Here is a 21465-nt window from a genome sequence, read left to right as displayed (position 1 = left end):
GCTGGGAATAGACAAAACATTGCTTTCAATGAATCACCACCACAAACAAATTTATTATTCTCCCGCAGAAGACAGTATGCTGAAACGCAGTGGACATACTGATTCTTTTGATGTCTGTTTACAGCCTGAGCATCATTTTGAGGCTTTGCATTTCGCCATATCACTTATTTAGTATGATGCAATATTAGTCCCACCAAGTTGTTTTCAATTGAGAGTAAATGGCCCTTCAAGAAAAGCTTGCCAGGCTTTTCAGATACCTGAGGTCCCATTTGCTGCTCCCCTCCCACTAAGGACCTTATGCAGGTCACTTAAGTGGAGCCCATTTACAAGGACTGCCATTGCATTAATGAGTCATTTTGAAAATTGCTATCCAACTCCAATATAAAAATCTAGCATGATAAAAACTAGTAGGAGGCAGTAATGTTGCCTCATTTTGAATCCTAAGCTCCTAGCTTATTGCTGGGCATAAGAGGCTGCAGTGGTTAAGGCAAACTTTAAGGCAGGAGTTTTGATGTGTGTCCATGGATGGTGCAGAACAAACGCATAACAGGACTTGGGAGTTCAATGTTTTTTCGTTCCTGAAATTAGTCCCTATTCCTTTCACTTCCCCAGTTGTCATAAATAGATTCTCTGTTCCTGTTGTTCCCACAGGGAGCAGCTTCATCCCTTCACTTTTGTGCTGGTTTGGTCTATGTGGTGAGAATACCACAGGGAACATGCAAAGCACAATAAGCACCACTATCACAGTGCCAAGAAAAAGCAGCAGAAATATGTTGGTGGAAGAAGATAAAGCCACCTGACTTTGCATGTTTTTATCCTCTCTGCATGGTGAAAGCACCACTCAGAGATAGAATCAGCACAAAAAAGAACCTAGGAAACCATCCTTTTGTAGAATAAAGTGGTAACAGAGAAAGAAAAAGAAAACATCGTACTCTGCCTAGTCTTGGAAATGTTAAAATGCATCCTGCAAATTCTGGTTGTTAGTGGGTTTAACCATTAGGCAGAACACTTACAGCCTACTTTGCAGCATACCTGTATATGCTGCTCTCTGTATGCTATGCATTTGAAAAGTTAAGCCACTTCAGCCTTCTCACCCAAGGCCATGTTGAGCATCTGCAGTCACAACTCTTTTTTCTGCATAAAAGGTGTGCAGGTGTTAAGCTGCCTTTGACACAAGGGATTTTGCTTGTATCACTTATATGGATTTGTGCATTTACATTTTAAAGCCCAAGTCTTTAAAATGTTATCACACTAATACAGGAGGTCTTTCACTTCACCAGTCTCTGAAAGCTGCTCTCACATGTAATGAAAACTTTTGTATGGCATTATGTTTAAGCTACCCTGTTCCTGCACTCAATTAATACATCTACCTTTATAAAAAGGGCACCTTCTGGTTTGAGTGAGTCATGCCTCCTTTTTCTCTTGAATATTCAAGGCATTTCCAGGCATGGGTGCTTACGAGTGTCAGGTATACTCTATCAGACACTCACAAGCCCAAACGGGATTGCACTGTTCCCTGCAGGAAAAGCCTGGGTCACTTCAGCATAAGGATACAGTCGTACCTTGGTTCTCGAACGTAATCCATTCTGGAAGTCCGTTTGACTTCCGAAATGTTCAAAAACCAAGGTGTGGCTTCCGATTGGCGCAGGCACCCCAGAAACAATAGCCGACAGCCACATCAGACGTTTGGCTTCCAAAAAATGTTCGAAAACTGGAACACTTACTTCTAGGTTTCGGCATTCGGAAGCTGAAATGTTCAAATACCAAGGCATTTGAGAACCAAGGTTCCGCTTTGAAAACATTTGGTTTCCTCTTTAGAAAAGCAAACACCCAATCAAGTGAGCTGCCACAGGGTGGGAGGAGACAAGGAGATAAGAGGCCATAGGCTGCTAAAAGATTAGAACTATGTATTGTAGTGGCAGAGGACCCCTACTCAGAAGAAAGTTCTGCTGTGTTCAGTGGGGTTTTCTTCCTAATAAGTGTGTTTAGTATCCTTGCTTAAATATGTCCGTGGGGAAAAGGTATTATAGTGCAAACCTTGTCTTGGAGAAACGGTCATGTGGAGACCTGTACAGGCAGACAAGGTATTCTATACATATGAAGCCACATGGAGACTCCAGTTATATGAAATGGGCCCTAGGTTTTTTTTTCCTGTTCCCAGTAGCTATCATGCATAATGAATAGAAATCCCACACACAAATTTACTTCTTGTGCAAAAGCTAGATTAGAAAAGGGTGTGTATTCTTTTTTAAAGTGTTTTGCAAGTCCTCATTCATTATTATTTTTTCCACTGTATGATTTAAACTTCAAAAAGGTTTTTAATGCACAAGGAGGGGTTGCCATGTTGATAAAAACCACTTTGATGTTAGCAACAACACCTTCTCAAGGAAACATGAAGAAAATCTTGCTAATGAATTTGTATGAAGAAGTACAAATTATTAAAGCAAGCATAGCTCAGTCCATGTGTAGATTATAAATGAGGGTGGCAGAAATTTTAAACTCAATTCACACTAAGCGTATGTGTTGTTATGGCACAGTTCACTACATTAAGCTGTTTCATTTGCTAGCGTAGTAATGTTCATGTATTGATAGCTGAACTGTAAGAATCCTCTCTCTTGAAAAGCAGGAAACATTGTTCATTGATGCAACAAAGGGTAATAACAAAGCAAGATGTCACACTACTTTTATTTGCATTTTAGGTCAGCCTCAAAACATGTAGATAAAGACCTTGGAAATATAGAGGAAAACAAAAAGTTAGAAGAAAACAATCACAAATCGGAAGCTTGAGAACTTGTCAGTCACCACCATTCCAGGTAGGTGTGAACAACTTCATAATGTCGTCTATCTGTACTCTGTATATGATTTGAATGGCTTTTAGTCTCTGCATTGCTGAAGTGTTTGTACTATTTTCACATCAAGATGAACCTAGGTTTATCTGCTCAACATTTGGAATGCCTTCAGAAATGCTTTCAGTTGCTTGGGGCTTTCTGTGGTGTTACTTGGAAAACAAACAACGGTTGTCACCTCACCAAGAGACAAACTGTTATCAATAGAATCTTATCAATTGTTATCAATAGAATCTGCTATCAATAGAATCTATCTTGGACTTCCTAAGACCTCTAAGCACTTTAGCACCATACTGTTCACTAAAATAACACACACTGTTCACTAAAATAACGGAAGCAACTCCAGGGCTAAGTATAAACTCCTGGGTGTCTTCTAGGTCAACCAGTGTGCCTGTTTTGACTGGATATGAACTCCTGGTTCAAACAGGCCACTCTGTCCACCACCAATCACTGCAATTTATCTATATGTCTCTGTACACCAGGGGCTCAGTGCTATTTAATCTTTTTCTTGAAGGACAAAAGTTCCAAAGAATATCTAGCCATGACAGATTACATGTAGGTTGTACTGCTTCAAAGCAGTAAGTTGGACTGGGTTTGTTCTGATGGTGGTTGTTCTGGGTTTGTTCTGATACCACTGTGAGGAGACTTTCTTTTCAGAAGCCCTGTGCTAGCACTCTCCAGAAACAAAGTATGAATAGATTTTCGGTCCAAAAAAATAATCTGGAAACATTTCAGAATGAGTAACACTGGACCAAGACTCAAGAGTTAGACTGTGTGCATTAAAAGTACATCCTGGACTAAGTGTAGTCTACCCCTTAGAGAGCTGCAATTTCCAGCACACTTTACAATCTACAGTTACCAATATTTGGGGGTGGGGTGGGGGAAGGATGCTTTAATTATATGCAAGACAAGACAAAGAGCTAAGGCAAAAAAGAGAAGGCAGGCAATGTTTAGGAAAGCCTCAGGAACAGAGCCTCGGGCATCAGGGCCAGCACTGATCGAGGGCTTGCTCCGCACTGTCATGGCAACTTTTGAAAAGTCAGTCGAGAGATTCAAAACCATTTATGATTTTGGAAAATATTTTTAACACTTGCTGGCAAATTATAATGCACCCTTCATTGTTGTGCGTTTCACGGTGTTCTATGGTAGCCTTCATTTATTTCTTCCTTTTTTATTTTTATGGCATGCATTTTATGTGGGAAAACTAATATCCGTCGTCATCGTCCCCATTTGTGTATTATCATCAGCATACAAGTTCATCTTGACTGACCTTGTTTTTTCTCATTTTCAGAGAATAAACATAGACCAACTGAAGCATGAACATGGATTGTATTTAAGATATATACAAAGACATGACAGCTATTCATGGTTCAAGTATTACACAGATCATTCTATCAAGTTTTCAGAGGAATTTACACAGTTATCTCAAGCTTACAAAAATATCAGCAAAACTAATTTTGGCGGCAGCCGTGATAATAGGTCACAAGTTTGTGTTCTGTTTGAATATCTTTTTTCTTTTTTTTTCTTTTTTTGTAAATGTCTGCACTGAAGATTTCTTTTGGTTTGCCTTTATGTAAATTTTTTACGTAGCTATTTTTATACACTGTAAGGCTTTGTTCTGGGAGTCGCTGGTAATCTGATGTATAGTGTAATGTTTTTATTTCCATTGTTTTTTGCACCCTTTAAAGAGGTACATTTCTAATTCTGATTGCTATCAGTAAAGCTCTTACTTTGCACAGCAAGTATCTAATTTATAAGATTGCCTTATGGGAAAATGAGACACTTCTCTATGTTTTTCAATCACCACTAAAGGAAAAAGGGGGGAATAAATCTGTAAAAAAAAAGTAAGTAAAAGCAAACTAACCGGTTTTTGAAATAATGAACACCTGCTCAACTACAAAGGACATGTATATAATTTACAAAAGGAGAGTAAGGTATTAAACAAGATTCATGTTGTCATGTATACAGATGTCCTACTAACAAGTCTTTTTTAGACAGGAAAATCTTTTTATTGATAGCATTCTGGAAAACTAATTGTTATTGCAATTCCATGATATATAGTGTGAATGACTGAAATTAAGAATTAGTTCTGAAATATTTTTGTTATCCACTGCCTTAAATATTATCTATCTTTTTATTTTAAAAGAAAAAAAGATCAGTTGAAATTGGAAGTTTTTGGGTTTTTTTAAGTGGTCATATCAAAGCTGCATTTTTCCACAAAATAGAATATATATTTTTGTGTGTGTGCGTTTTTGTTAACTACACTACAGATATTGCACCTTGAGATAATTTTAGTGTTTTTAACTGGTACATAATTTATCAAAAAAAGTACATGAAATTGTAACAATGAAATGAAATCTATGTATCTTTAGTTACATTCAAGATTGTAACTTTATAAACCTGTTTTATGCTTGAGAATTTTTTTAGAAAGTTAGCATAAAAAGAAACATTTGAATAGATTGGGGCAAATAGCAGTATTTAGCAGTGCTCTTTTAGCGGAAGAATAGCATCTGGGAGAATGTGCTAGATAATTTTTGATAACGGCAGGAAAATATTACTGGAATGGAAGTTTCTGTTTACAGATTTACGAGCCAGGAAAACAGGAAGATTCTGTAGATTGTGGGGAGTTTAAGAAGAAGAAAAATGGAGATGGAAATTAGGAAATGTATTTTGCCACTTAGGGGGGAAAAACACTGTTGTAAATTTGTAAAATGTTAAATGTCTGGGCAGTAGTGACTGATGTCTTAAATAAAAGCTTCCTGTAGTGTACTGGCATGGATTAAATACATGAAATGTCCTATAAATTCAATACTGTATAAAATATTACAGAAAAAAACTGTTAAAGTCCTCTCTGCATTGGTTAAGGCTTTATTTGGCAGGGGAACAAAAAAATTAATCTTGGTCAATGTTTAAACCAAAGTTAAAAGGGGGATAAAACCAAAGTCATTTGTTTTGCATGGCAAAGCCATTTATGATATCTTTGTAAATACTGTGGTTTGTTTTTTTCCTTTCTCCTTTTTCTTTTCTTTTTTTTTTAGAATTTTGTTTTTTTTAAAAAAAATCTAAAATTTTTAAGCACCTGTTTTCCAAAATAAAATGTGAACACACACAAAAAAAGATTATATATAATTTTGTTTTGGCGTGAAGACATCATTGCTTATAAGAGAAGATTCAATTGGTGTGAGTACAGTAAAGGGAAAAGACTTGCACTGCAATATCATGTCTTTTAAGTTTTATGAAACGTAAGCATACAAAAGTAGTCCCATTAACAAAGGATCTCTCCTGATCTGTAAGAGAGCCATGCAACTGACCAGACTTGAAACAAGAGTGGACACCAAAAATTGAAAGTGCTCAACTTCTGCATCCAGTGTCATTGTGGGAAACCAAACTCTCACCTTTTGAATTCCTACTGGCCATTCCAATGTAATTCTTGGGGGGTGTTTCTTCACTGTTGACATCAGACATGTTTCAGGAATCAACAGTACAAATTAATTGTTGCAATTCATGCCTGAAAGACAATAAAAGTGAAGTATGTTTTCACATTCCTGTCTGACATTTCAGTTCAAGTGGGATATTCATACCTGCATGAAATAGCTCAGTAATTTGGTTGGCATGGGTTGCGGTCAGGCAGATGCTTTTGCACATGCATAACTTCAGTTTGTTAGTGCCAAGAGACTGGACAGCTGGGAGGTGTAGTACAGAGGACATTGGGAAGCTCCATGAATGTATTACTCATGCACACAGCAGGACAAAAAGATGGACAAGACAAAAGGGGATAGTAAAGTAGCAGAGAAAACACATTCAGGTGCAACCCAGAGAAAGTAACAGACTCAAGTCCTATGGTAATCAGGGAACCACAGCATACAGTGGAGAACTCAACTACTATTGTTTCCACTGGGATTTTTTTTAAAAGAACTTAACTTTTGCTGGCTTGGGTCTGGCCCATGAAGAGATAAAGGTAAAGGGACCCCTGACCATTAGGTCCAGTCATGACCGACTCTGGGGTTGTGGCGCTCATCTCGCTTTACTGGCTGAGGGAGCCAGCATACGGCTTTCGGGTCATGTGGCCAGCATGACTAAGCCTCTTCTGGTGAACCAGGGCAGCACACGGAAACGCCGTTTACCTTCCCGCCAGAGCAGTACCTATTTATCTACTTGCACTTTGACGTGCTTTCGAACTGCTAGGTTGGCAGGAACAGGGACCGAGCAACGGGAGCTCACCCCATCGCAGGGATTTGAACCGCCGACCTTCTGATCGGCAAGCCCTAGGCTCTGTGGTTTAACCCACAGCTCCACCGGTGTCCCTTGGCTTGGGTCTGGCCCATGAAGAGATAGGGAAGAATAATTATGCATATTGCATACTGGGTAGAAAGACTAGAAAAGAGCTTGGGAAAGGTCCAAGTCTCATGGATGCAAGCTACCCAGAGAACTCTGAAAGGCTCTCCAACATATTGAGGCCAAAAACTGGGATGTGCATCTTCCCGGCCATGCTCCCCCACAAGAACACAGTGCCCCAAAACGGGATGTCCTGATTTAATTGGGTCAGTAGAGCAGTGTGTTTTCATATTTTATGCACCTGTGCATGCAAGTATAGCTGGTTGGAAAATGGTAAGCAGGCTTCTTTGACTTCCCTTTCATTCTGTGATTAAAGAATGAGTCTGACTCATGGACAGAGGACAGGGTAAATGCTCAGACGAGGCCTTTGCTGTTTGTAAGTGGTGACAGATGACAAGGAAAAAAATTGTTAAAAATATAGAAACTTAAAATTGGGCTATGTTAAATTCAGTTACAGTATTAAAAAGATTGTAGGAAAAGGAAGTACCACATTTGCCAGTAGGCAGGTTTGGAGCGACAGGAGGAAGAGAATGGATTAGGCCTTGGAAGGACAGAAGAAGAGTTTGGATTTGATATCCCGCTTTATCACTACCCTAAGGAGTCTCAAGGTGGCTAACAATCTCCTTTCCCTTCCTCCCCCACAACAAACACTCTGTAAGGTGAGTGAGGCTGAGAGACTTCAAAGAAGTGTGACTAGCCCAAGGTCACCCAGCAGCTGCATGTGGAGGAGCGGGGAATCGAACCCGGTTCACCAGATTACGAGTCCACTGCTCTTAACCACTACACCACACAGGGCAATGAAATGGGGCACAAAGCCAAAAAAGGGGCTGTGAGGCTTCCTCTCTATTAGGAAAGTGACTTTGGGTCCCTACCAGGTTACAACCTCCAATTTACCAACTGTCGTCACTCAAGCTCCATACAGGAACAGGAAATATTCACAATGGGAGTGAGACTGGGTGTGCCATGCAAATCAGCCTCACTGTCCACAATGCTTTCTACCCACTTTTGCTTGAATGAGAGTAGAACTCTCCCTGCAACCAGAAACCCAGATAAAGCAAGCTTCCCAATCGTGCAGCAAATTCTACTCACGTTGAAATGAATGTGCATAGAAGCCCCCTCCAGACTTCTGAAGCAGGAAAGTTAGGGGCTCAGCAGACACAGATGTTGGCGAAATGGGTGCCATGTGCCACCCAAGGCTCCTTACACAGCTCTTTCCTTGTTCAAGCATATGTAGCCTTTGGGGGCAGGGCCTCAGGCTCCTAGCTAGAGTGTTACATCTTGCTTGGGCATAAGGCCTGAACAGGGTTTTCAGCCTTTTTCAAAAATAGATAGCTCAATAATTCTCAATAATTTAGTGCCTTTATCTAGCTCACTCTCTATTCTTCTGCATTTTGCACCTTTTCTCAGGGCAGCCTACGCAATGGCATTGTATCTACTAAAAACAAACTCAGTGTTCCAAATTCTGCTCCTTACATAGCCAAAATGGTGCAAGAGAGAGTGGTCAGCTGGTTTTGGGGAAGTGCAAAATGGAGGAGGAGGAGGAGGAGGAGAAGAAGGAGAAGGAGGAGGAGAAGAAGAAGAAGAAGAAGAAGAAGAAGAAGAAGAAGAAGAAGAAGAAGAAGAAGAAGAAGTAGTAGTGGTGGTGGTGTGAGGGGCTGAGCCTGTCAAGAGAGAAATATAGAGTGAATGGAATAGTGTCCTAGAAGGCAGCACTGATGGATTAGCTGTAACGCTGAACAGGAACACACCACACTACACCATTTTGTTGCAGAACATAGTAGTATTCCATATAAGCCTATGGCCACACTAAAGATGTCGTTTTGATCCATGCTGCTTTTGTGCCTATCTGCTCCCGCTTTGCATCCTATATCCTTAATGTATTGGATCGATCTATGGTTAATCAGACTCTTCCCCAGGGATGCCTGGCAACAATTTTGATTGCCCTCCTCCCATCAGTCTCCAATAACTCTGGCAAGAACTGTGAAATTGTGTATCCACAAGTATCGATTGTATTTGCTTTTAACAAAACACTGTCTGTATTCATTACAAGCCCGAGTGGTCTTTGAGTTATTTCTCTTTGATCCAGATTATGGGATTTCCCCATAAAAACTGAAGTGATGGGAGAAGTTGCAGCTGGTCCGATTTCCCCACCTATGCAAGTTTTAAAGGCACAGAAACCCATGTGGCTTTTATTATAATTAAGTTTTATATTATTTATATTCTGCTACATTCCACAGACTCAGAGGTGCCAACAGCAGGTTGTACTAAATGTTAATAGTGCTGCAAGTTTAAGTGGGATTGGGTGATAGTTTCTTTGGAGCTCTGCCTAGGAGGGAGATAGTTCCTCACTCCCAGGTTTTAGAGGGCCCAAGCGGCAACATGTCAACTGAGACCTTTGGAAAAGGTGGCACAAAGTAGGTTGGACTGCAAGCAGATTTTGGCCCACCAGTGTAGACAGTGTGGCAATGATATTCTTCAACAAGAAAAGTGACTAAATATTCCATATGTATCCTCAGCTGTTGCTATTGTGGCATGTGAAGGCCAGGTTACATTACAAATATAACAGACTTCCTTGCAACCTGGATCCTGTGGCCAAGGTTATATTCCTTAAGAGCAATTACCTTAGCATCCAAAATTTGCAAAACAGGAGAAGAAAGTTATATACAGTGGTACCTCAGGTTACAGACGCTTCAGGTTACAGACTCCGCTAACCCAGAAATAATTCCTCGGGTTAAGAACTTTACCTCAAGATGAGAACAGAAACCACGTGGCAGCGCAGCGGCAGCAGGAGGCCCCATTATCTAAAGTGGTACCTCAGGTTAAGAACAGTTTCAGATTAAGAACGGACCTCCAGAACGAATTAAGTTCTTAACCCAAGGTACCACTGTACATTAAAAAAAGGAACGTGGGCTATTTGTAACAGATTGAGGAGAGGAGAAATTGAGTAACACCCACCCACACACCAACACGACAATGCTACAGATAAGTTTCAAATTGAGATTAATGAAAGTAGAATCTATAACAAAGAACCGTCACCAAAATATAATAACAATGTCCACTTTTTATTAGTACCAGTAAAGTTCCCAGCAGGCACCAAACAAGGCTGTATTCTTGGCCCCACATCTATTTAATCTATTTTTGAAAGATATGAAACAACATCTACTCCTCGTGAATGGCCACCCTCCTAGGTTAGGACCTAAGGCAGTGGCTATACTTTTATATGCAGACGACACTCTCCTCTCCTGCACCAGAGTTGGGCTCCAAAGGTTTCTAAAAGCATTCTTTCATTACTGCCAAGGAAATCACCGAGCAATTAATTACTAAAAATCCAAGATCTTGGTATTTTTAAAGAGTTGGCATCCATCTAAATCAGGCTTCCTCAAGCTCGGCCCTCCAGATGTTTTTGGCCTACAACTCCCACAATCCCTAGCTATGGTCAGGGATGCTGGGAATTGTAGTCTCAAAACATCTGGAGGTCTGACTTTGAGGAAGTCTGATCTAAATGGTGTATTGTGATCAAGAAATTGAACAAGTTAAAAGCTTTAAATACTTAGGGATCACCTTTTATTACAATCTAAAATGGGTGACCCATCATAACAGGATAACCAACTTAGCTAAATGCTCTGCAGAATGAATTAAATGATTCTTTTTTTTTTGGATGGTAACCAGAATGTGCCTGCAGTGGTTAGGTTAGGACCTATAGTACAAAAAAACTGTTTTGCAACTCCTTCATGGGATTCCCTTATGGATAACTGACTTTAACAACAAAGTTAAGGGTGTACAGGCATCCTTCTTCCAACAAACCATAGGAGTTCCAAAATGTTTCTTCTGTCTGGCTATATGTGCAGAGTTAGGCCAGCATCTCTTAGAATCTAGGGGCTGGATTATGACTTCCAAATACTTGTTAAAAATTCACTTTAATACAGACCTGGAGAGTTCACTAACCTCTTTGTTGATAAATACACATAATTTTACGTGGTTTTCTCATGTTGCCCTCAAATTTAGGAATATAGGGATTGCAATAGATTCCCTTCTTCTATAGGAATGGCCACAAATTTTCTCCCTCATCAAGCAGAGACTGCTAGACCATGAGATCCAAAAATTCTACCCCTCCCAGCCTTTTGTATGTTCATCTGCTTACTTAGGATTGCAGCCCCACCATGGAATAATGCCTAATTACTTTTATAACTTATATACTCCATCACATAGCTTTTGTGCTAGCTCGTCTAAATGCATTCCCCTCATCTGCTTTGTTCAGTAGGTTTAAAAAAAACAAAAAACCCTTCCAGAACATAGTCCGCTCCTGTAATAAGAAAACACCAGGTATAATACATCACTTGTTTTGGGATTGCCCTCTTCTCAACACCCTTCATAAAGATCTCCTAGTGACTCCCTTACAGCTTTAAAAAAAAAGAAAACGATTTACAAAGAGTCTGTAATCCAATATTTGTTGAAGGATGATACGCCCGGAACAAAGAAGATTGTTTCGGGGTATCTAGCAGAGATCTTTAGAGCTAAAGCTAAAATTGCCTGATTTATTCAGTGGTGGCTATCCAGTCTTTTCTATATTGCATGTCTTTGGATTATTAATGTATTTACATGACTTTGTATGGTTTTATTGTTTAAACTTATGCCAATAAAGGCCAATAACATCAATAACATCCGAAACCCAGCAGACTGCACTTCACCACCGGGGTTAGATAGCTGTGGTGCTCCTGACGATTCTCTCTGTCATAGGCTGCTAGCACTTATCTTTCAGATTCTGTCCCATGCAGACTTCCTCAGCACCCCTCTCAGAGCAGTCCCCCCAGACTTCTCTCGTCCACTTTTGGAATTATGCCCTGTCCCTGGCACAATCAGAAGCCTCCTCCTCCTCCTTCTCAGTCCCCCTTCTCACTAGCCCAGTTGCTTGTCGATGACTGCCGACTCAATCTGTTGCTTAGCAACTTGGGGAAAAGGGGATCGTCAAGGCAAGCTGCTTCATCTTTGTTTCAAATGAAAATCAGCAAGTGAGTCCTGCTACAAAATGTTGCCATATATATATATATATATATATATGGGGGCATCCCCCTTCCAGGACACACTGTTTCATTCTTCCTGCCTCACCCATGAAATGCTCACTGAGCATGCTCAATTCTTGTTTGGCTACTTCCCTGTATGTCCTTCCCCATAAAACAATAGTTAACCCTCAAAAGGTGTATCCTTTTATGGAACCTTGAAGATATCAGGCTCCATATATGCTTAACATTTCTCCTATGCTTGGCGAAAGGAATTAATCATGTATGCTTTATACAAAATGTAACCATGATTAAGTATCCTATAGTCGCATGTGTGCAAGTGTTATCAGTTTACTTTCAGACAAAAAGCTACATTTTTATGGAACTACACAGAATTCTTCAAAAAGTTAACTATGAAAATATCCAGGAAGCCTTTGCCAAGGTAGCCAGTTTTCATACACACTGCTTTCTCTCTTTTTCAAGTGCAGGTAGATAACTGCCTAGGCACAGAGTGTTTTAGCGTGCCAAATACCACACACTGGATTGTGAACAGTTGCAATGATCCAGGAGCTCGAGATCTTTGTTCAACTCATTTGAACATTTAAATGACAAAATCAAATTGTGGCAATAACTCATTAAACATTTCTAAGAGAGAAGGAGAACAGCACTCTCTCAGAGCTTATGAGCCACAACCTCAACTGCTGCAAATTAGCATGAAGCGAACAGTCAACAATTTGATCCTAAACGATTTTGCAAATTTGCTCCAATTGAGCATCAAATCATGCTATGAATTTCTAGATTGAAGGAACAGGGAGTCTGTGTGTTCATAAAGGGAGTGTGTTGCTTCCCTTCCACATCCCACTGTCAATATGGACACTATTTGAAAGCAGCGCTGCAATTGCGACACTTTTTTTTCCTCTTCCCCAAACGACCAGAGGGATGTGCTTTTCATTTTGAAATTAAGCCTTCTTGTAAACAAATCCTTCTTCAAATGTGGCATGATAGCTAGCTTGGTAAACAAAGTATGATACACTCATTCTATTTACAGCAAATCTCAGAAGGTTTAAAAGGATTTAGGATTCATCTCTCCAAATTAACACACATTCTGATTAGAAAAGTTACGTTATGGCATGATGCATCTCGCATTACAAGGGAGCTTTCCTAAAATGAAAGATAGAAAGAAAGGTTATGGCATCTCTTTCCTGAGTTGCCATCCCCAGCCCTTGTAATTAATCTGTCAAGCACGACAGCTTAAAACCCCGAGTTTAACACTTTGACATATCTCAGATTTTAAACAGCAACTTTACTTATCATTATTATGATGACTAATGCAAAGCTATTTGTTGGGAGATGGGAAGGAATGGAAGCACATCAACGAAAGCATTTTGCCTCATTTATATTCAGGGCCGGCTCTCCCAAGGTGGTACAGAATTCAACCGTGACCGTTTCTCACGTTTTTATTTGTGTGCAATTGGATGGAGAAGGGGTGCTTGGTACAAGAGGAGGGATGTGCTTAAGACATCCCAGTGGCCATTCCTTGAAGGATGTGCCTGCTCAGTACACAGGACTAAAGGACTCATTTCACCCAGTGAAACACTTGTGCAAAACACATGCCTATTATTTTATAAAGCCCCAATCATGGAATTGCAGAATTTGAAGGGACTACAAGGACCATCTTTTCCCCCCAAGTGGGGCTTAAATCCATTACTCTGAGATTAAGAGTCTCATGCTTTACCAGCTGAGCTATCCAGCATCCCTTTAAATTTTTTATCTTGCTTTTATATTGTTAAACACAACCGGGGAAGAGCCGATCTCAAATTTGGCAACTTTCAGTTTGATCGACCCATGTAGAAATTTATGTCTCAAGGACTTGCTTCCTTTCACAGGACGAAAAGAAAATCCAAGCCGCTCACTCGTCTGCACTAGCAGCACCACTTGCCAGTCATTAACTTCCCTCTCTCAGATCTTGAGAAGCCTATAAATCTTTTTTCCCTTGGACTCATATTTGGGATTTTAAAAAAAATCATTTATCTTCACTCGTGGTGCAAATTCTCCCCATCCTTCCCTACACCTCCCTCCGCTCATTTGTCTTCTTCTAAGTTGATCTCTAATTTGTTTTGCTTTTTTCAGTTTAACGGTCAAACACTGTTAATTAGACAATCTGGGAGTCTCCTTTCCAAAAGAAAGAAAGAAAGAAAAAAGTGATTGGCACAGGCAGTTAGACTCAAAGTGAGGGCACACCAGGTGGATAAAAGCTCCCCATTACGAAATGGCACAAGGAGGAGGGAGGGGGAGAGAAAGGAAAGATGGAAGGGGTGAACACACATTGGCAGGCATGACAGCCTGAAAGTAGCACAGAGACAGGAGAGCCGTGCAACCAAAATTAATCACGTTCACGGGAGAATATTGAAAGGAAATTGGGCTGCCAGGGCTTCGTTCCCACAGTGGATCAATAGCAAAAATAATCACAAGCCAAAGAGCATGAGATTACATTTAAAACGGGAAGAATAGAAAAGAACTCCCAAGGATGCAGAAGTATGGAAAAACTTAATCTTTTTGCAATTATTGGTCACGGGGGCTCAAAGGTCTTATGGCACATAAAGTGGCCTAGAGACGTCAATGTGTGGTCTGTCACAAAGAGATGCACGTAGAGGCAGTACAAGTTCGGGAGGGTTTTTTCTCTCCAGTACTGGCCAGAATTGCAAAAACCAGAATCTCACAGATCCCCAGTTCCACCTCAAAGCTCGTCACTACTGGTCCAGTTCTGATGGCTGGTTACTTACAAAATTGATCAACTCTTTGTTTTGCTTTTAACACAAAAGTTAAAGGCAATTGAGGAATCATTCCACACATCCACAGGGTTTGTATGGCTTTAGATTCATCAGGATAGGTTTAGAGGATAGGCACTCGACCAGAGCAAACAGTACAGCAACAGCCCTAATGTAAGAACATAAGCGCAGCTTGCGGGATCAGGCCAAAGGTCCATCTTAGTTCAACATCCAGTTCTCATGGTGGCCATCCAGATTCCTGTGGGATACCCAAAAACAGGACCCAATCACAGGTCCACAGGGCAGATGGTTCATTCAGGTTCCCCTGGCCTCCAGGGAGGCTTTACAAGCTGCTGCAGGAGGGAGAAAGAGCCAGTTTATTTTCTTACTGCGAATGTCCTTGAGTTAACTTTGGACATAAAACCTATGGGATGCGTTTGAGATGCTCCTTAAAGAGCAGGAAAGTGGCGAGCCTGGGAATATCTGAAGGAAATGAGTTCCAAACTGTAAAAAGGCAACATCAACAAGCTAATATTGTGCATCAAACTCCAAAGCTGAATCTAGAAGCTGGGCGCCAGTTCTGAAATTATACACAAACGGTTTATTTTAGTGGGTTTGTATGCCTGCATAGATAGCAAGTCCACTGATGTTACAGTACATTTCAGCTTAGCAGTTGCTTAATATTTCTAAACTGCATTAATATCTCTGAAGATACCACTAAAACTTTTATTGGTTCTTTTATTCAGGTTTCGTCTGGCATCCTTCTGTTAGTTTGTTTTCCATCTAAATTGAAACATCTTGTTTTATTGTTTGTGATTTTTATTCTTTGATAACCCTTATATTGCTTTATTATGGGACGCGGGTGGCGCTGTGGGTAAAACCTCAGCGCCTAGGACTTGCCGATCGCATGGTCGGCGGTTCGAATCCCCGTGGCGGAGTGCGCTCCCATCGTTCGGTCCCAGCACCTGCCAACCTAGCAGTTCGAAAGCACCCCCGGGTGCAAGTAGATAAATAGGGACCGCTTACCAGTGGGAAGGTAAACAGCATTCCATGTGCTGCGCTGGCTCGCCAGATGCAGCTTGTCACGCTGGCCACGTGACCCGGAAATGTCTGCGGACAGTGCTGGCTCTCGGCCTATAGAGTGAGATGAGCGCACAACCCTAGAGTCTGGCAAGACTGGCCCGAACGGGCAGGGGTACCTTTACCTTTACCTTTACCTATATTGCTTTATTGGTTGCAAAGTTAGCTTCAGGGCTTTCCCCCAATTTTTAATGGAAAGGCAAGACAACACATTTATTTAAGTATGTTAACCCTATTCTTGGAGATGAACAGAACTATTTATTGTTCACAAAAGAATGGCGAGGCATAGCAGAGATCTATAGTCTACAAGTACCACAGCATTTGCACCTGCTAGTGAAGATCACCTGACCACCTTTTCTAATGATGTTCAGTGCAGACCAAAATTTTATTTTATTTTAAAAGTATTTTAAATCAACGTGCAAGTCTTTTGGGGTCATATTTTGTGCTCCTTTATTGCCTGTTGCTTTTGCTGCTGTTCAGATATATTTAAAAGTTTTACATGGTTTCAGGTGCTTTAAAAAAAAAGGCAGAAGGGGAAATACACTTCATAAAACATAGATATAATAGTTAGCCGCGGGGCAAGATATTTGTTACAAAACACAGATTTCCAATTATGTCACTAATCACTGAGTAATCAGTACGAGCTTCAACATTAATAATACAATCCTTAATGACATTATGCTAAAGTCCTATGCAGTTTGAGACACAAAACTGAACAGGACCTCTGCATAATGTCATTAGGATTGATTTGCACTCTGAGATGAGAGTTAGCTAGACAAAGCAGGAAATCTATGTCTAAATCACTTGATTTCTGATCACTTGACAATAAATTCATTGCAACCAGCTCCATTAGGAGCCACTTTTGCCCTGTTCAAGCATTTAAAATCACCCCGTTGCATGAGGACATATTGTGGAATGGCCCTTACTGGCCTGCCATGATCTTGCACCATAAGCACATTGGGAGAATACTTCCAACAAGGAAACCCACCTGAGATGTGTAGGCTCTCTCTGTGATCTGGAGTCCTGCAGCTGGCAGGAGTCAAAGCAGCAATGACAGGACCAGAAGGCAGTGTCTGGTTCTCTTCCTTGTAATGCTATGATTTTAACACCTCAATAGAACTTTGGTCTGTCCTCTAGATGTTGTTGGGACTATAAAGGCCATCAGCCCCAGCCAGCAGTGTGTTGTAGTTCAACAACATCTGGAAGGCAACAGGTTGGTGAAGCCTTGTTTAAGGAATGCGAGAAATTAAAATTCCCACACATAACAGAAGTCACCATTGATGCATCAGTCATGAAGTGTTGACCGTTCATATGGGAACCATCCCTTAGGCTTAGGCTGAAACCCTCCATCAACATCGCTTCCTCCATCATCTGATTTGAGGATTAGCCAGATGCACTCACCTGCAAGCTGGTTACTGCCTCATCCTCCAGACAAATCTGTTTATCATGCTGAAAATAAGAAACGCCCATGTGTACTTTCTTCTTCCTGTGTGTTTCTTGTTATGTTGGCCAGTTTGAGGGTGCAAGCTGGTGGGGAGCGATTCATTCAATTCAGAGTGCTTTACAGGACCGTAGAGGTTATGAACACAGAATTACATCAATATCACATTTTCCATCTAAGGTTCCCAACGTGGGGCACACGCCCCACAGGGGGGCAATTTGATTTTTAAGGGGGGAAATTTGAGAATGAGTTATTAACAGTGAGTGGCCTTTTAGGCTTCCTCCATGTGAATTCTTACTTATTGAATAGTAAGAATTATATGTCCGGGGGGGGGGGGGGCATCAGGATTTTAGAGATGTTTAGGTGGGGCATGGCCAAAAAAGGGAACCACTGATCTAGAAGGTGCTTGAAGCAATATTGTCACAATAGAAGACTTGCAATTAAACAAAAGACACATGCATTTAAATCTTTTAAAGTATCTAACCCTCTTGTACTTTGCAGCCCCCACAATGTTGCTTCTTCCCACACAGGAGCCTTTTAAGAGAAACCTTAAACACTGGTCAGGAGGGGTTGTGGACCGGTGTTTTCAGGCAAGAGTGCAGCAGCTGAAAGGAGTTTCAAACTTCGATTTAAAAAAAGCTCTTGAAAAGGAAGGCCAGCTCTTTAGCACAAAGGAAGGGAAAGAGATGAGGCCTGCTTGAAGAAGAGCCAAGCCCTTGCAATACATAGTAATGCCTGTGCTCTTGAGACAATGAGAGGAATGTCACGGCCTTCACCTCTCAGTTGAACTCTTCATTATGGGACAGTTGACAGAGCTGCAGCTTTCCTTCTAAGTCAGTTGATTTAATTTATGATATGAGCTGTGGGACAAGATGTTTAACTGAAACTAATGAGAGGATGCGGACTGAAATCAATAGCATAGGTGAGCCGGGGCTTTTGTTCCGTCCAGCCTTTCTTCTTTCCCATTGTGTTACCCCAGATATATTAGGTATTGACTACCGCTGCTGAAGGCAAGCATTTCAAATAACTCGAAATGAAACAGACAGCTTACTCTGTCCAGATGCCAATACGTCTTTTACTCAGGCATCTTTCACAAAAGCACAGAGCCAGGCATGAGTTTTGAGGGTGAGGATAGACATATAGATTTACTTCAAAATTCAGTACACGATTCATATGCAACACAAGTTTTTAGAAGAGTGGCCTGGTTAGTCTATTGCAACAAAAACAATGGAAAACCTGTTGCATCCTAGCATTTTATTGCAGTCTTCGCTTTTGTAGATTGTGGCCCAAGTTTGTAAGATGAAATGGTCTAGACTAGTGCTTCTCAAGCTATCTGAACATTCAGGTAGGACTTTTTGAGGGTGCAGGTAGCTACAGAGGGAAGTAGGAGCCAGGGAAATTTTCCTTCTGTGAACTTCCCTTCTGCAAAATTTTCTTAGAACTGGTCTGCAGACCACCCCTTTGAGTAGCACTGGCCTGAACAATCAAAGGTAGGAACTATCACATACTAAAACCAACTTGAATGAAGTTACGTCATGTTCAGCATCTACATCAAGGCTAAGTTGCAAATTTTGGATTCACTGAGACTTAGTGCCTCATCAGAGGTAAGTGCATGTTGGTACTTACTGTGATAAGTTCCTTCTCCATAGGGAAGAAGGGGGTCCTGTGTGGGTTGCCACTACCCATTCTCAGCAAGGGCCATGGCAGTGTGCAGACAGCTCTGGCTTAAACAGTGGCAGGCAGATGCCAACACCATTCTGGCCAGGGACCCCTTCGAAGGAGACAAGCTATTTGGGGAGGGGCTGGAAGACACCCTGGCAGAGACCATGTTAACTCTGAAGTAAGGATTGAGAGAAAGGGTAAGAAGGGAAATTATTCCTCCTTTGGCGCCTACAAAGTCTCCTTCAACAACAAGGCCTAGAAGTCCTCTGGGTGGGCAGGTGGGGTTCTTCTCAAACAGAAACCAGAATAACCAGAACTCCTTCTTCAACAGGCCTTAAGATAGTTACTACAAGACGCAGCAACAGACCTGACTCCGACCAGCTTCCAGGGAAGGGGGAAGCTGCAGCACTTCCTCAGTTACTGGAGGCCACAACTACCATATTTTTTGCCCTATAGGACACACTTTTTCCCTTCCAAAAATGAAGGGGAAATGTGTGTGCGTCCTATGGGGCGAATGCAGGCTTTTGCTGAAGCCTGGAGAGCGAGAGGGGTTGGTGCGCACCGACCCCTCTCACTCTCCAGGCTTCGCGCAGCTCTCCGCAAGGGAGCTGGGCTCCCGCGGCTTGCGGAGTTGCCTGCATGCTGAAAGCTGGGCGCGCTCAGCTCAGCGCGCCCAGACTTTGCGCAGCTCTCTGCAAAGCGCGGGAGCCTGGCGTGGGCTCCCACGGCTTGTGGAGAGTTGCCTGTTCTGTTGGCCCCAGCCCTGCACCTGGGGGGAAAATAAATTTTTTTTCCTTTATTTCCCCCTTAAAAAACTAGGTGCGCCTTATGGGACAGTGCGTCCTATAGGACAAAAAATACGGTACATACCGGTGGTTGCTCAGCACCATCCACCAGGATTACAGGATAGAATTTGACCAGCTACTCCCTCCCCATTTCCCCCCTTTGCTCCTGATGCTTCAGGCACTCCAGCATTTGCTGGATATCAGGGCAACAGAGCATGTGGCAGAACCACAGAGGTGATCTGGCTGCTACTCCATTTTGTTAATGGTTCCAAAGGAGGTGTAAAAATGGAAGGCCATCCTGGATCGCAAGAGGGTCAATCAGTATTTGAACCAGGATATCTGCTCAGACTGTCTTCAACAAGTTGCAAGTATATAAGAGACCCTAGTGTCTACAAAACCACAGCTTTGTGGTGAACATGGGGGGGGGGGACTCAGCACGGATCATGGTGCACTGGGCAGCAGTGATAGACACCAAGTAGGGCATGGTTAGCCTTCATGCAGAGCACACAGCCAAGATTTGGAGGACAGTCCGACAGGTCCTGAGAGCAAAGAGCACGGACACCCTTCAGCTGGCCCAACTACAGGGGCCCATGAAAGATAAATGTGCATTCAATCATCTTAATACATGACAACCTAATAGTCTTCAGAGTTTATTGATTTTCCATTTGGTCTAATACCTACCCTTGAAAGCATGAGTGGGGAAAATGCTTATGTTAGACAACAATTCTTGTTTTATTGTGGATCATTCTGATTTGATTGTTGTGGATAGCCACATTTCCCTGTATGACGGACATCATACATGGGGCACATTTGAAAATCTGCTGAATTAAAAATAAATTCTTCAGTCTGATTCCAACAACTGCACCATTGGCAGATCCTCATGCTGGCTGCCGTGGATGAGAGCTGCCAACCATTGACCTGCCATTTTATGGAGAAAGTTCACATTACAACCCGTGACAAATACAGTGGTACCTCGGGTTAAGTACTTAATTGGTTCCGGAGGTCTATTCTTAACCTGAAACTGTTCTTAACCTGAAGCACCACTTTAGCTAATGGGGCCTCCTGCTGCCACGCTGCCGGAGCACGATTTCTGTTCTTATCCTGAAGCAAAGTTCTTAACCCGAGGTATTATTTCTGGGTTAGCAGAGTATGTAACCTGAAGCATATGTAACCCAAGCTACCACTGCATTACAAACAAATCTAACAAGGTATAGTATACAGTTGCTTCAAGAATGGAGTTTGGGGCTATCAATGTTATTTTTACTGTAGGCTCATGAAAGCCCCACGTTTCAGTAACTTGTTTAAAGAGTAAGTTGCCAACTTTCCACCTGGTACATTACTCATCATTCATATCAACTGATAGCCTTCCACAGGCTCCATAGCATTCTCAAAAGTGTTGTCAAAAGGAGCATTATGCAATTCCTTTGTAAAATGATTGCTTATCGTTCCCCAGCACTTAAGGTTCCTTGCTTCAGCAGAACCCTTTATCTTGCATTAAGACTTAGCAGTCTATTCTAACTTAAGAGAATGGATCTGATTTCTGTTTTACAT

The 21465-nt window shown here is 41.6% G+C and overlaps 1 protein-coding gene across 9 annotated transcripts in view; it reads left to right on the top strand.

The window, feature by feature from the left end:
* The window catches only part of ALCAM (activated leukocyte cell adhesion molecule), a gene marked incomplete at its 3' end in the record, with an annotated part of 113078 nt that extends 106690 nt beyond the window's left edge, over positions 1-6388 (top strand). For all 9 annotated transcript variants that reach the window (XR_014547552.1, XR_014547553.1, XM_083611582.1 and 6 more), the window contains 2 exons: positions 2700-2813; positions 4138-6388. Coding sequence is in view for 7 of the 9 variants with exons in the window: in XM_083611582.1 (XP_083467708.1) it covers positions 2700-2787 (88 nt within the window). The remainder of the gene's footprint in view (positions 1-2699; positions 2814-4137) is intronic.
* Between the last annotated feature and the right edge of the window lie 15077 nt (positions 6389-21465).

This window comes from Podarcis filfolensis (genome assembly GCF_964270895.1).
Source record: "Podarcis filfolensis genome assembly, chromosome: 4".
Classification (NCBI taxonomy): domain Eukaryota; kingdom Metazoa; phylum Chordata; class Lepidosauria; order Squamata; family Lacertidae; genus Podarcis; species Podarcis filfolensis.
This window is presented reverse-complemented; position numbering and strand designations above follow the sequence as displayed.